Source organism: Mixophyes fleayi, chromosome 10 (genome assembly GCF_038048845.1).
Source record: "Mixophyes fleayi isolate aMixFle1 chromosome 10, aMixFle1.hap1, whole genome shotgun sequence".
Lineage (NCBI taxonomy): Eukaryota > Metazoa > Chordata > Amphibia > Anura > Limnodynastidae > Mixophyes > Mixophyes fleayi.
Window position 1 is genome coordinate 11,580,790 of NC_134411.1, and position 15,392 is coordinate 11,596,181.

The window sequence follows — 15,392 nt, forward strand, 5'->3', positions numbered from 1 at the left end:
TTGGCGCAACCTACCATGTTGTTTTCAGTTCAGTTCACGGTATCTGTTACACGCACACTACTAGAGGGTCTATTGGATTTATTTCTGCACAAATAAAAGAAAGTTCACAAAGGTGGACTATTTACCTAGTGGAGGTGACCATTTTTGTGGGCTGATCCAATATAAATGAAAGTGTGACCTATAAATTCACAAAGAATCAGGAGTTTGTGCCTAACACTTCAGTGATGTCAAGTGTTTAATTAATAGTCTGATTTCTCATGAATATTGTTTCAGCTCAAAAAGTTCCTGCCTGCAATTTGTAGGCTGCACATACCAGCGTTGTCTGCTCTAGAATATTTTATATAATCTTCATATAAATAAAAATAGATGGAATCCTCACCATCTTTTCCAAAACTGCTTTGAGCGTCAAGATTTCCACAAAGCCCACATGTCTGGTTGACATATCTGCCATCAAGCTGGAGCTAAATTTAAGAAAAGAGAAGAAGTATAGCCAAAAGACACATAGAATTATTTCTTATTTAAAGGGATCTTGTGTTTGATTTCTCACATGTTGTTTAGATTTTTTTGAGCACAATGAACAGTCCCATGTCCTATTACCTCTAAAATGATATAAGGGGTTGAATAAAATTAATATAAATTATTTTAAATCCACAAAAGTAAATCTGAGTGAGAATTGTATGAATATCAGTTCTGGGCATTTTTTTTTATAAATATTTGTGAGTTAATCGTATACAAAGTTCTGTGAGCTTATCTGGGGAGGCTTCTAGATGTAATTTAATTTTATCTGGTTATATATGACTCTTTAGTATACTTTACGTTAGCGTAGTGTACCATTGTGTTTTTTCACACTGAACATGCTCAAAAAATGAACATGCGCAGCTATGGGTATGCAGACCTGAAACTTCTTGGCACTTACGACTCCTTATGCCTTAAGAGGCATGTCTGGCAAGGGAATGGGGTGTTGTAACATAGGCAATATACAATATGTGTGTCCGAACAATTGCGTATGGACTGGAATGTAATTGTAATGGAATGTAATTGGAATGTAACTGGAATGTAACTGCAGATACGAGTGAAAATTAGGTTTTATTAACGGGTATTCACAGGCAGTTGTAAGTAGAGGATGATGATGTTGACAAATACCCTAACTAGCAAACTGCTTGTAATTAGAGGTTTGCGAAAAATTTGCAGACACTTTCTGAGACTATAGTCGCCGCTTGGCCATAGATTGGGATATGCGTGTTGAAGCAAATATATATGAAAAATAAATTGTGCGCATGTCAGGAAGTTGTTCCTGCTGTACTAGCTAGGTTATTCAAGTTTCAATGATGCTTCATAGCAATTGCAATCGTAACATATAAAATTAAAGGTTATTGTACATTTTTGCAAGTTGGACTTAAGTGTCTAAGGGGCAAGTCGTTTGTGAAATGGACAAACCTGCTACTTATTCAGACTTGGATACATCTTCCACTCTGAATACGGTGTACATACGCATTCATTTGTGTGCAACTTTTTCACACAAGTTACACTTACCCTTGCATTCTGCTCTGAATCAGCCCCAGTGTAAATAAAGTGTAACAGCATCTATTCACATGGGTATGTACTGGAATTTTGTAACTTTCATTAGAAGATTTATAGAGAGTGCCAAGATTTCAGTTTCATTATAGTAACTTATTTTAAGGACTGGGTTTTTCCTAAATATCTTTTTATTGTATTTACATGAACACAGAATCGAGTAAATTAAATTGATTTTGGATATATATTCATGAAATGTATGTATGTATAAAATAAACAAAAACAAACACTTCAACCTGTATTTTGTTCAAAATAAGGGATTATCAAATAATAAATCGAACAGTGCCTCGAAAATTCTTGTGCTACTAAAAAAAAAGGGGATGAAAGAAAACGGAGGTGTCTATTGTGTCTTATACAAGAGTGTGCATTTTGTGATTTGGTTTTTTTTTTGTTTTTTTTTACCTCAAAGTTGCCATCATCATTCTTCATAAACACCAATCCAATTGACGAGGTGACTCTTGTGTTTGATCCTATTTTCAGAATCATAACTTTTGATTTACTATAAGGTAGCTCCACACTGAAGAAGAAAAGAAAAAAAAATGACTATTTTTTTTGTCGCTAGTAAACATGTTTAAAACATTTTTGAGCATAACTAGATTAGTTTTGATTCCAAAAGTCATACGCAGAGATAGATAGAGATCCTTACCCCTCTGGACTGTGGTGGCCAGTTTGAGTAACAAATCTGGGGTACTGGAATGACAAGTTTGCTGCTCCAGTGGTTCCAGTATAATGGACAGAGGCCTCTAAGACCCCTGCCCATTACTCCAAAAGAGTAAAACAGCACATTTGAACTAAGCCACTAAATAATCAAAGCCAATCATAAGCGTTTTCCCATACTGGCCACTTGGGATTAGCTGCCGGAGAAGAGAAATCTCGGCTTTGATAATTTTGTGTTGGTATTTTTTAGGGTGTTGGGGTCATTTTTTATGGGGATTTTTCAGGGTTGTTTTGGATTATGGTGGATCAAGTAGCAAGAATATAAATATACTTTTTTAATAGATTCAACAAAAAAGTGAACAAGGGTTTGAGATCTCAGAAAGAGCTCTATTGCTTTTCATAGAAGGATTGGTAACCTGAGTGTATGAACTGCCACCCCCCTCCACCTCCACCATAGGCTGGTCTTAACTAAGACCAGATGAACTCATGCTCACGATGAGGATGACCCAGATTGTCTAATCTAGTCTGGTTCAGCATTTGCAGGAGGCGACTTATTGACAATTTTTAAGTTTTTTTGTATTTGATTTCACCTTTCCTTGCACAGTGAAGTGTACATGGGGTACTCAGATTGGATTGAGATTGGTCTAGCTCTATGAGTATTATAATGCCCTGATTAACTGCAGGGTGATCTAGTCCTGTCAACATTCTTGTGCACTGGATATTGGCTGGCACTAAACTCACCCAGTTCAAAGACACTTACATATATAAAAAAAATCCTAAAATAATAGTCTTTCTCACCCTAGTTAAGCACTCCTAAAAACAAAAAACTAACTTCCCCTCACCTTCGCTTCATCGTACATTACACCTTTAATTTGTGGACAAAATCTTCAATATCATTGATAATAAAGTTATGTGATCTTTACCTGCAATCAATAATTTATAGTTCTGCAATCTCTGATTTCAAATGTCTGTTAATAGTGCTACAAATTTTAAATCTAATTTGGCTAACTTCTTAACCTCATTCAGTACCAGCTATCTGCAGTTTGGATGTGCACTTCATGGGGAGGAATGACACAAACAGTATTCATAATATTCAATCACAACTGGATGCATTATGGATTGGGTCTATGTCTATTTATCTTTGAATAAACGACTGTTTATCATATTTTCATAATCATGTTTTTAGCTCTGATTTGTAAATAAGTACAAGGATCTATCACTCTGTCAATTAACTATGCCTGTTTTTAGTTATGACTAATTTTTTTTATTATGCAGGAGTGGTGTAATACATTGTTTTATTATATGGAACCGTGATTTTTATATGTGATGTTAGTTTAATATGTACAATCCATGTATCACTGAAGTAAGCAGTGTGAGTACAATCAGCTAAACTGATGACTTAATTAATTTGCGATCGCAGATGTTACTAGTGAAAGCTACTATATTTTAATCAATTGATACATCTAGCTAAATGAATCTAACATACTGTGCCCTGTTGTATTATTAATGAAGATTGTATGAGTGTATAAATATGCTTTGTAACATTAATCATGTTTGCAATTAGGTTACACCTGATATATTTAGGGAGGTTTTTGTTTTTTTTATCAGGCTGTTTTGTAACTCGCCAGACCACCCCTCTTGAGGAAGTCCTGATGATGAAAGAAGTTACAGGCTTGGCTTGGTGAGGCTCCCGAATCCATGTTCTTGTGTTGTGCCTAGTGTGTATGCATACATAAGCAAACACGTTTCTACCATCTCATGTGTGGTTGTAATTACGTTTTAGGCTATAAAAAAAATAACGTTTTACACCATAGACACACCCCCCTGTTTCTTTTTCATTTTTAGTTGCTGATTTGTCCCTTGGAGATTGGTTAATTAAGAAGGGAAAGCTGCAGACGGCATATACACACCTTGGCATTTAAAAAGTCCAAACTTACAGCAGAAACATCATACCTAAACTGGTCTTCATGATTTTTTTAATGATTTTAGGTGATTAGCGTGCAATAAATTTCTTAACTACTTAACTGTTTCTAATTTTTTTCGATTGATAATCTTTGTGTCACTCATACAGAAAAGGGAAGTTGATGGTAGTATCGATTAGTAAATGAAAATGCTTTTTGACCTTTTTAACCCCTTTACTAGTATATTAGAGCAGTTCCCTCATCTGGGTCCTTCACCACACGCACATCACACCCTAGTAATTAGAATGATTGGGGGCCATTGATGGACATCCTTTTTATATAATTTCTGAGGTTGTTAGATATTGACACCAGAATGTAATGTCTCCTTTCCCATCAGCTTCGGTGAGGTTATTTAACATCAGGGTTGAAGGCAACTTTAAGGTGTGATCAATTTCTGTAAGATCAGTTATCCAATGTCTAATTTGATAACTTTATAGACTTTATACAATTGCTTTGTAGAGAAGTTCCTGTAATTGAGTAAAATATATGAGACGCATTATGTTGAATACATTGTTAAAGGAGGTTTGTAAAGCGATAGGGAATATGTTGGCGCTATATAAATAAATGATGATGATGATGATGAAGGAGGTAACACCCTTTGCATTATAAATAAAATGGTTGAGGTCTGGGATCAATTTGTCTTAATGATAGGTTAATCAACTTTTTTAACATTGTAGAGTGCAAAAGGGTAGAAATACCAGATAACTCTTGATTGCGTGGATATGGTACTCATCAACTTAGGAAAATGATGTTAATTTGGTCAATGCGTCAAATCCCTCCCTCCTACGGCTCTCACGCATCATTATCTATGTTGTCCAACACATATCATCTGTCATAGTAGCAGTACCTGCTGTAATGGAAACAGTGGCGGATCCAGGGGGGGGGGGCGATCGGGGCGATTGCCCCCCCTAGCAGGGTCTTGCTGCCGGCGGCTGCACACTGTGCAGGTCCGTTCAGCAGTGACAGTGTGCTGCCCGGCTGCTCTGATTGTGTTTTAAACACAATCAGAGCAGCGGGGCAACACACTGTCACTGCCGAGCGGACCTGCACATACTGTGCAGCCGCCGGCAGCCTTAGAAATGAGAAAGGGGGCGGGGCCTTAATCGCCCCCCCTAAAATCGCCCGGGGTATAGCAATAGTCTGGATCCGCCCCTGAATGGAAACAGGTAGTTATTTGGGGGACTCGAACAATTTTCAAGTGGGGATTAGGGATTGTTACAAAACCACTCAAAATATTGAAAGCTCTTTAACCTGCCCGTGATGGCCTGAAAAATAGAGTCATCTTTTTTCATCAACTTTTAACCTTTTTTTCCTGGAATATATCTAAAATAGGCCATCTAGATGATTTCATTTCCATTTATATATGTTTTCCATTTTCACAGATATTGATGTATTTCTCTTCGTTGGCGTGTAAAGTGTGATCTGATATTTTTACAAGAATATACTCACAGTTCCCCATCAACCAACACCGTACCATTAACAAGTTCCACTTTTACATCATCAATTTTGAAGATGATTTTGGTATCTGTGACATAATCATTTAACATTGTGTGTCTGATGAGCACAACAAAGTCTTCATAGTTGGTTTTACAATGCGAAGAAAATATGTAGGTGCAAGTCCCAGGGAAGTAGAACACTTCATCATTGAAAGTCTTGTAGTGAAATGTGTTCCAGTAACTGCAGACTTTATCAAAATTGATGGCTCTTGCTGAAGAATAGAGAAGTTAGAGTCAATGTAAATATAAATGAAAAAAAAGCTAAAAATACTTATTACTTTTAACGGCCATCTAATGTATACCTGTTAGATTTAAAGAAATGTGACATATATGAATCTTTGTGTAGCCTGCAAATTACTTTACAATAGAATATGTATAGTAAATGTGCAATTTAAATAGAGAGATATCTACATTGGCATCTAGTGGCATTGCATTATTTTGTTTTGTGCTTTTAAATTAAAAGCTGCGCTATCACCAACTGTGATATTCACATGCCGTGCTCCTCAACCTAGCCAGAGATCCAGGAGGCTCCATGCAGTAGTTTCTCACAGGGCTCTGAAAGTTCTGTAATATACAAATGCCTAATCTATTCCACTCACCACTTTAGAAAGGCAACAGTGGCGTGCCGAGCAGGAGGACCAAACACAAACCACATTATCCTGATTGCAGCTAGTGATTGGTCCTCCCACTCACACCCCTCGCAGATCAGAAGACACCATGTATATACTTGACAAGATGGAAAGGAGATGCAAAAATTCTGAAGTGCCCGGGCATTTTAAGTGGGATTACAAGTGCCTAGGAGCCATAAACAAAAAAGTGTAAAGAAAAGATTAACACTGCATTATCACCTACTGAATTTTTTTTACTAATGTGTTTCTCCCCCTCCTTGAGCCCAGCGGTCTGCTCCACTCAGCCTTTTTACTTGAGCTCAGTTGTTCATCTAGAAGCCCTGATTAAAAGTTGGGCATATGCGATGTTGTGGAGGATGAGGGGGTCTGAATGGAAAGACCAATACTAAGATGCTGCAGTCACTGACATTGCGTATTCTGTTTCATCCTCCCGCTCAAACACCTATTCTGCCGCCATTTTTAAAGTGGTGAATGATAGAGGCATATCAATACTACACCCCAATATTTTTCGCACACCATCATGTGTCATGTTGTGCGGCTTGCCTCAAATAAATTATTTTATTAGTATAATAAAGAAGACTGGGGGGGAGGTATCATGTAAATCTGAAAAAAATGTTTTCTTTTAAACCTTACATGAACTAATATTGGCCTTCAATGGTCGAGACTGAACACAGCTGTATTGCATTAGAAATGTGTATCTATAACATTTATTTCCACAACTCCTTGTAGGCTCTAAATGAATCTATATTCTATTTTGATTGCTGAACAGTGTTACAAAACAACAAATCAATTAAACTTACATATACTATTCTGAAAGTTGTCAGTTATGTCTGGGTTATCTGTTAAAGCTGACATGCCCACAAAACCTGCAATAGATTTAAATATCAAGTCATTGTAGCAGTTTGAAAATGAAGAACAACAGATTATTTTCGAAGCCTAGATAGATAGATTAGAATTGCATTTATAAATGTGTTCCTTTTATAGCACTTAACTATAGTTCCTGCTCCATTTTTATTGTTTCCAATATTTTGCAATGAAAACAAAGCTAAAAAAAAGTAACGTGGCGCTCAATCTATCACCGTTAATACGATAATTTTAACCCTGATTTCTACTCGCGGCTCCCTTAACTGCATGCAAAAACCAGCGTTAAAGATTATCATATTAACGATAATAATGCACACTGTGACCGTAATATCTGTAATAGTGCGCAGGCCACGCTCTTTTCAGCAGTAACGAGACCATTTAAATTCCCTCCTTAAAATATTTTCACATTTCCAGGATACTTGGTTGGCAAGTATCTATGCAGAATAAAATGTACTGCTGCAACACCACAAAACTTTATCATTTAGAGTAGTTATCGTCATTAAATGTTTACTTATAAACCTTAAGAACAGATTCTGAAAATGTGTTCTATTGTACAGTTGACCAATAATAAGCAAAGTGGAATTCAGCTGTTAAAACTTTCAAAAATGGTTTGTAAAAATATAACTGTTTAGAAAAGGATGTATATTTGCTGGGACAGTTGAGTTGCAAAGTTATTTTTCCAGTAGCATTTAGTATATAATATTCAGCATTTTTCAATAATTTTCAACAGCAAGAGGCTACATGCAACATAGTTTATGTGAAATAGTTTTGGCCGATGAAACACATAAGGGTGAATACATTATATTATACTACATAATTGCAGCGGGCATTCAAGTTAAATTTCAAAGATTGCTGTTTAAAATTAGTGAATCGGTAAAAATAACACTGACAGGGTTACTTTTTTTCAAGATTAAAGAATTGTGTTCGCAATTTTTTGATAAATGCTTCTTATTAAGTCAGGTGCTAGACCCTGTGGGAAGTTATTGATGGCATATGATATCTGTGCAAGTATACACTGCTAATTCTGTATTCGTTTTCCATACTACCCAGGCTCTGACTGCACTATATGTTGATTTTCTTTTGGAATGATTTGTTCCTTGTTAGACTTTGTGAACTATGTAGAACAATTCAAAGAGCTACCATTTAAAGAGACATATACCGATTTCACCATTTGAAGAAACCATTACTGCTCTCTAATGAAATAGATATATTTGTGCCATCATTTAGAACATATCTATTGATTTTTTTTTTATTTGAACATTTGTTGAGTTCAACTTATTGATTGTTTGATTTTACAGTAATTAATATACATTAATTATATTCGCAAGTGCAATTTTCCAATTGAATATAATATTGATTTCATAAGTTCGACTATTAAGCACTGTTATTTATGTATATATTGTTTATTTGCTAAATCAGGAGGGTGCAGTATTCTGCAACAGCTGCTTTAGCCTACCATTTTTTTATTCAATGCCTGATATAGGGTCATTTCTGCTTTTTAAGTTTGCAATCAATCACTTTGAACCCTATTGCACTTATATGAGGCACTTGGTACAAAAACTAGTTGTAAGTATTCTATTAGTTGCTAAATGGATTAATGTTAAGGAGCTGGTATAAATATTATATTTCCATAATCATATAGTTAATGATTAACAATATGATAAGGGGAAGACGCAGATATATTTTAGCAGATTCTTTCCCTAAGTTGCTATTATATGAGATATCTTGCTAGATCTGCTATATTTAATATAGTTATGCATTAGTTAAGATCTGTTATGGTCTGGTGGTACCTGGGTTTTAATTATTGACTGCTGTTAACATTTTAATTTCTAGTGGATATAGTGTTCTGTTCACATATCCTCCAAAACCACCTTACTTTTTGATTCTGTATCCCTACCCTACTTACCCTCTAGTTAGGTGATTTGGTACTATGTTGTAAACCTTTAAGTAAATAAATATAAAACAAATTAGGTCTGTTATAGAAAGCTAGGGCAATTGGCAACCTTGATTTTATACATGTTCATCATAGTTATTACCTGCACCAAAATACTAAGGGCTAGATTTACTAAGCTGCGGGTTTGAAAAAGTGGGGATGTTGCCTATAGCAACCAATCAGATTCTAGCTGTCATTTTGTAGAAGGTACTAAATAAATGAAAGCTAGAATCTGATTGGTTGCCATAGGCAACATCCCCACTTTTTCAAACCCGCAGCTTAGTAAATCTAGCCCTAAGAGTTTTCCATAAGAAAATAATGATGCTCATTCAGTCGTAAATTATGGCTGCAGTAGCTTTCAAGGCAATGACAAATGGATAGCTTAATAAATTGTTTGTGACACTTTATTTTTCTTCTTCATTGTGACAGCAGTTTTCACTACTGAAGATTGAGACCGCTGTGTGTCTATAACTCTCAGTCAAGAGTCACTGGTTAAGCTTACATATTCCACTTCCATAGTATCAGTATTGATGGAACAACATAGTATCGGTGTCAATGGGATCGTTTGACAGTACTGTTTTGCTGTTGTAGCCAATACTATAATTCCTAAACATTTTGTATTTCTACACAGAATACAGACATGGTTATCATTGATGCACAAATAAAGAAAAATATAATTACCACGCAACTGGTGATACATATACTGATCATCAGAAGAAACCACTAGTTCTGCGAAATGAGCTGCAAATAAAAATGAAAATTTCATTAGCATTTTTTTATGAAGCTATAACATTTTCTAGATCATTATATAATACATTAGCAGTTAAAAAGTTACATCAATATCCAACATCAGAATTTTTAAGAAACTGATCCAGTGTCAGGGGCATGTATACTATGTCTGCAGCGGTTGCATATTTCTACTTATGGCAAGCAGAAATTAGAGTGTTTTGCTGCATAAAAATGCAAATATTCTGTTGAAAAGCTGCAATGCTTAAAACCAGTCAGGTGTTTGCATTTGAACCAGTTGTGGACTTGTCACATGTGTTTGAATTACAATATAATGAACCATATCTGCTTTGTGTAATGCAATATAGGAAATCTGCACAATTACATCCGTTTCTTGCTCAGAGTGTATTGCAATAATCTATCCAAGCAGGCTTTGCCCAAGTATTTCCCCGTATTTTACTGTCAAAGCTGTGCTGCTTTTTTTTTTCCATTTACAATTCAGTTTTAATAGTAGTTATGTCATCTATGGATATGTGGTTTAAATAGCATTCTGCAAAATAATTTGTAGAAGCTTGAAGAGTATGCATAAGTGTACCCATCTACATAGGGTGTGCCAAACAGCGGGTCCGGTGTTTATGTCCAGCTCTGTGCTGGTCAGTTCTGCAGTATTGGTGCCTTTTGTAGACAAAACCTCTTTGGGATAGATTTTGAGGGTGTACTTTTTCTAGACTTTTTTTTTTTTTTTAAATCATGCTGAGCGGTGGATGTGCTACTCAGCACTTCTTCAGCATGCTGTGTACACAGCCTGGTATTCTGAGGAACCTCATTTAATTTTTCTCAGCAGGATGCCTATCAGATCATCTCTGATCAAGCAGAAGCTTGGCAGTGGCACACAATTATTGAGAGGGGAAATGATGTATCATCAATTTCCATCTGTGTGATTGTGAAGGACCAACACATCAGCCTGGGTGAGTGAGGAGAAGGGTTGATGATATTATGAAAGGGTGTTAAGGATGGAATATGAGGAGTTAATGGTGAAGGGTTATTGATGGAGAATAAGGGGCTAATGATTTCTTAATGGGGAGGCAGAACAGTGGAGAGTAAATGTAGGAGGCAAAGGGATTAATCAATGATACATTAAAACAGTCATCGTCCCAGTTGGATAGGAGGGCCTCAAAATATATAGGTAGCACAGGTTCAGCCCTGCAACCACCTCTACCAGCTGCTACATAAAAATATTATTTCTTTACTGTCCTCCTTCTCTATTCATCAAATGTGTCATGCTAATGGCCTCACCATGATAATTAGGAAATGTATATATTAATGTGGTCATGATAACTCCTAAAACATAAAGTTGCTAAATAAACTGGGTTTCAACAAATCGCTATGTAAGCAAACCAGGGGTTAATGTATGTTCATGTATGCTTCAGAGACCTTTCCTTTTGTGATCTGGCTTTAATTGTTTAATGATAGATATCCATTGTCATAGTTGGCCGGTTAACTAAGTGTTTATTGCCCAGCCGACAGATGTTTGTGGTCACTACAAGTGCAGATATATTTGCTTAAAGAAAAGCACTACTTTCCATAATCCATGTTTGGGAAGATTTCTGAATAAATTTGTAACTTGTGGAACCAGCAATGTCATCAATATATAACAGCCCATAAGGAAGCTTTAGAGATAATGTATCTCACCAAGGAAACAATATAACAGAATATTTTTTCCAACAGATATGTGTGGAAAATCATACCATTCTTAGTGATCTGAGGGAGGAATTCAATTGGCCGCGTTACTCTCAAAAGTAACGGGGCCTGCACACTATTAATGGTCGCACAGTAATTTTAACCCGGATTTCAGCTTGTGACACCCTGAACCCCAAGCAAAAATCAGTGTTAAAAATTGCTGGACTAATGGTAATAATATGTACTATTACCATAGTAATGGTAATGGTGTGCAGGCAGTATTACTTTCGAGAGTAACGCGGACAATTGAATTTCCCCCCATAATGTCATATCTCTTCTAGAAGAGAGAGATAATATTAATAGAATTCATCACTATAACTATTTTTTTTTTAACAAAGGGCAATAAAACAGTGATAAAACTGATTTGTATGCCAGCAGACCTCTTGCCATGAAGTCACAAAAATGAAGGGTTTGGGCAAGAAAAAATAAGATTGAAAAAGTGCTGAAATTACTTAAAAATTTTTAGTTTTGGGGTGTCAAGTCTTCTACTGATCTATTGTCCATGCCTGTAAGTTTTCCCCAGATGGCAGATTATTTAGGAGTGTGTTATGACAATTGATTATGTTTTATTTCTGTGCTATTTTGAGAAAACAGTTTGGCATATATATTTCTGTATGTCAATTTGTTATCACCAATTTTATTTAATAAGCATTGTAATTTTCTGTAATATTAAATCCCATTCTAAAATGTTCTGTCTTTGTGCTCTTAAATAATTCACATGTCTGAAAGGCTTGATTTTTATAACATTACATTTATGTAAGTAAATGTTTAGTTTGCAGTAAGTATGATTAAATTACTTTGTGATTTCATTATGCAATTAGTCAGGAAGTAAATTTACTAAGAGTGCCCACCCCTGACCTAGTGGCGACAGAGCTGAGTCCTTAATAGTAAGTCTGAAATATATTTTGGGGGATTTTAATAATTTTTAGACAGACCAGGTGGTTTTATTTTGCTAAACCCTTTCACTTCTACATGCCACTCATGCCCAGGTGGGTCTTGTTATGACAATGGGCAATTCGCCAACATGTGGTAAGTGGAAGAAGAGCAAGTGCATGTGTGGTAGCAAAAGTCTTCCATGCTATACAATAAAGTAAGTTATATCGTCTATCTGCTCCCTGCCCTTTGCTCTGTTTGCCTAGGTCAGGAGGTATGGTTGCAGTGCAGAGAACAATATGGGGGAACCCTTATTGACTGTTGTTGGAGCTATGGATATCAAACAAATGACATGCTGTCTGCAATACAGTCTGCTAGTGAAAGACTTAGCAAAGTACTCATGGGAAGATGAGAGCATGTGGTTAGCATTGCTGCCTCACAGCATTGGAGTCATGGGTTCGATACTGACCAGGCCCTGGAGTTTTTATGTTATCCCCGTATTTGCATGGGTTTCCTGTAGGTGCTCTGGTTTCCTCCACACGCCGAAAGCTAATTGATAGGATAAATGGCTTCTGATTAAATTGATAATATTGTGTGTGTATCTGTGTGGTAGGCAATACAGATTGTAAACCTCACTGGAACAGACACTAATGAGAATGATTAAATATTCTCTGTTTAATATAGGCACTCTACAAATAACTGTTAATAGATAAATAACAAACCCTATTTAAATGTGTTGTTCTCACCTATGAGATTATGCAAAGGATTTTTTTTATTTTACTTACTACTGACAATAGTATAATCTAGAATAATTAAGAGGACCTGTATGTCTTTAAATTACAGGGCTCTGTGACAAAATTTCGAAAAGCAATATTGGGTCAAGGTAAAAACAATTCCAATTGTCTTCATGGACTGAGGTTACAGAACAGGTGATAGGGGCATTGTGTTTTAAAAGATTAAGTGCCACTGTGACAGGTCAGACAATGTCCTTGTGTCCTTCGAATGCTTGTTTTCCATCTATTAATTTCTCATAGATTACAAACGCTTTGCTAACTTTAAGACTTTACAAGCCAATATATACCTACACTTTTTTTTATTATTATTATTATTAGCTATTTGTATAGTGCCTACATATTACAACTCTGTGAACAATAATCTGCCAGCTCCTTCTATGGAAGTTTGTAGTACATCTATATCTTTCAATGAGAACTTTACTATCTCACCACACATGTGCAATGTCAGTTAAACTAGCCAAATTACACTAGCTTACAATTTTTCTTTTTTTTTTGAAGCCCGAGGTGCGGGACTCCAACAAGCTTACAATTTAATATTCTATTTAGAGAAATATAAAAGTGTAATTTTTTTTCCCATACTGCACATACGTACCACAAATGAATACCCATATGTCTGTATAGGTTGAGTACAGTAAGGGCGTGTTCATATAATTGGGACATGACTAGATGCATCCCCAGATATGCTTTTTAGAAGGTGTATCTCATGCAGGTACTGGAGGGCTGGTGCAATGAGATGCAATTACGTCCATGACTATGAGATGCTCTATCTAGCCACTTCTAACTCATTAGCATTGTGGCTCTATTTTATCAAGTTCCAGCCATCTATTTGCATTACTTAACTGACATTTTTAATTTAAAGAAGATTCCAATTTGATTTAATAGGGGAAAACAACATATTTGGAGTTGTTTGTATTTTATTACATTTACATTTTAAAATGTTATTTTTACATTTATTAATAACTGTCAATACAATATTCTCTTTCTATATGACAGTTATTACATTATTATATTGTATGCAAATAGGGTAATGCATCTTTAGCATTTATTACTAACACTGTCAAGACACATCTCTACATTATTATCAGGCGTTAAGTATAATGACTTCTATCCACTTATCCATCTGATGGCCATTTGGCACAAATGCAACTGTTTTTGAGCTGGGGGTATTTATCACATAGTTGGTTTTAACAATAGACACCAATATTACTTAATTTACCATCATTATATGATAATTGATTAAATTATGTCTTAAGGAGAGCTCTTACTAGCTAGAGATGTGTGCAGAACCCCCGTGTTTTGGTATTAGCTTTGGTTCTAAAACCATCTTTGTGTTTTGGTTTTGGTTTTGGCCAAAAAGCCTCCTGTGTTTTTGTTTTGCTTTTGGATCTGGATTTAATTAAAGAATTGAGAAAAATGGGTGTAATCATGTGATTTTGAGCTTTTTTGTCCCTACATTACTAATATATTTCCCTACATTACATTTATTTACAGTCTATTTTCTAATGCTCTTTTCATAATTGCAATTTTGGACAAAGACTGCTGCGAGGTGGCTGTCTAAAATTAGTGACATAGCAGTCACACAAGTATATGGCAGTTTAATAAAAGATACAATACCTATGAAACATAGTGGCACAGCAGTGTGCATAAAGTGTGGAATTCCACCTCGTTACTACCTCTTACTTCAGTTAGTGGCATGGAACATAATTTTTTTATAAGCTGCTGCAGTGATCTGCCTGCGGTCACTGAATGCCGTAAATACAGAGAAATGTTATGGGCCACAGACATCATCTACTGCACTGACATCTCATTTTTAAAGAAATTCTGAACAGCCAAATTTTGCGTGAAAAGCATGCTACAATCCCTATGAAACAGTGGCAGAGCTGGTAGGATGGAATTTTAAGCAAGTAGATAGACGAAGGTGGGCTGCACCCAGAAGATAGATGGTGAGAGAAAGCCTGCAGACACAATATTTTTAAAATTAGACAACATGCATCATGGAAAGTAAAAAGGCAATAATCAGAGCTCATTAAACAGACAGCAACGGTATCAGTAGACATTTTACACAAGATGATAGACCAAGGCATAATATTAAATAATGAAGATGGAATTGTCCTTTGGCCCTCCCACCCACCTATTTGTTAAAA

At 35.8% G+C, this 15,392-nt stretch overlaps 1 protein-coding gene across 1 annotated transcript in view; it reads right to left on the reverse strand.

The window, feature by feature from the left end:
* LOC142104097 (mucin-5AC-like) overlaps nucleotides 1-15,392 on the reverse strand; it is a 90,850-nt gene that overhangs the window by 65,710 nt on the left and 9,748 nt on the right. The window contains exons 3-7 of the mRNA XM_075188584.1: nucleotides 9,797-9,856; nucleotides 7,119-7,184; nucleotides 5,643-5,901; nucleotides 1,978-2,092; nucleotides 314-461 (exon numbers count right to left, since the gene is read on the reverse strand). Of these exons, the coding sequence (XP_075044685.1) occupies nucleotides 314-461; nucleotides 1,978-2,092; nucleotides 5,643-5,901; nucleotides 7,119-7,184; nucleotides 9,797-9,856 (648 nt within the window). The remainder of the gene's footprint in view (nucleotides 1-313; nucleotides 462-1,977; nucleotides 2,093-5,642; nucleotides 5,902-7,118; nucleotides 7,185-9,796; nucleotides 9,857-15,392) is intronic.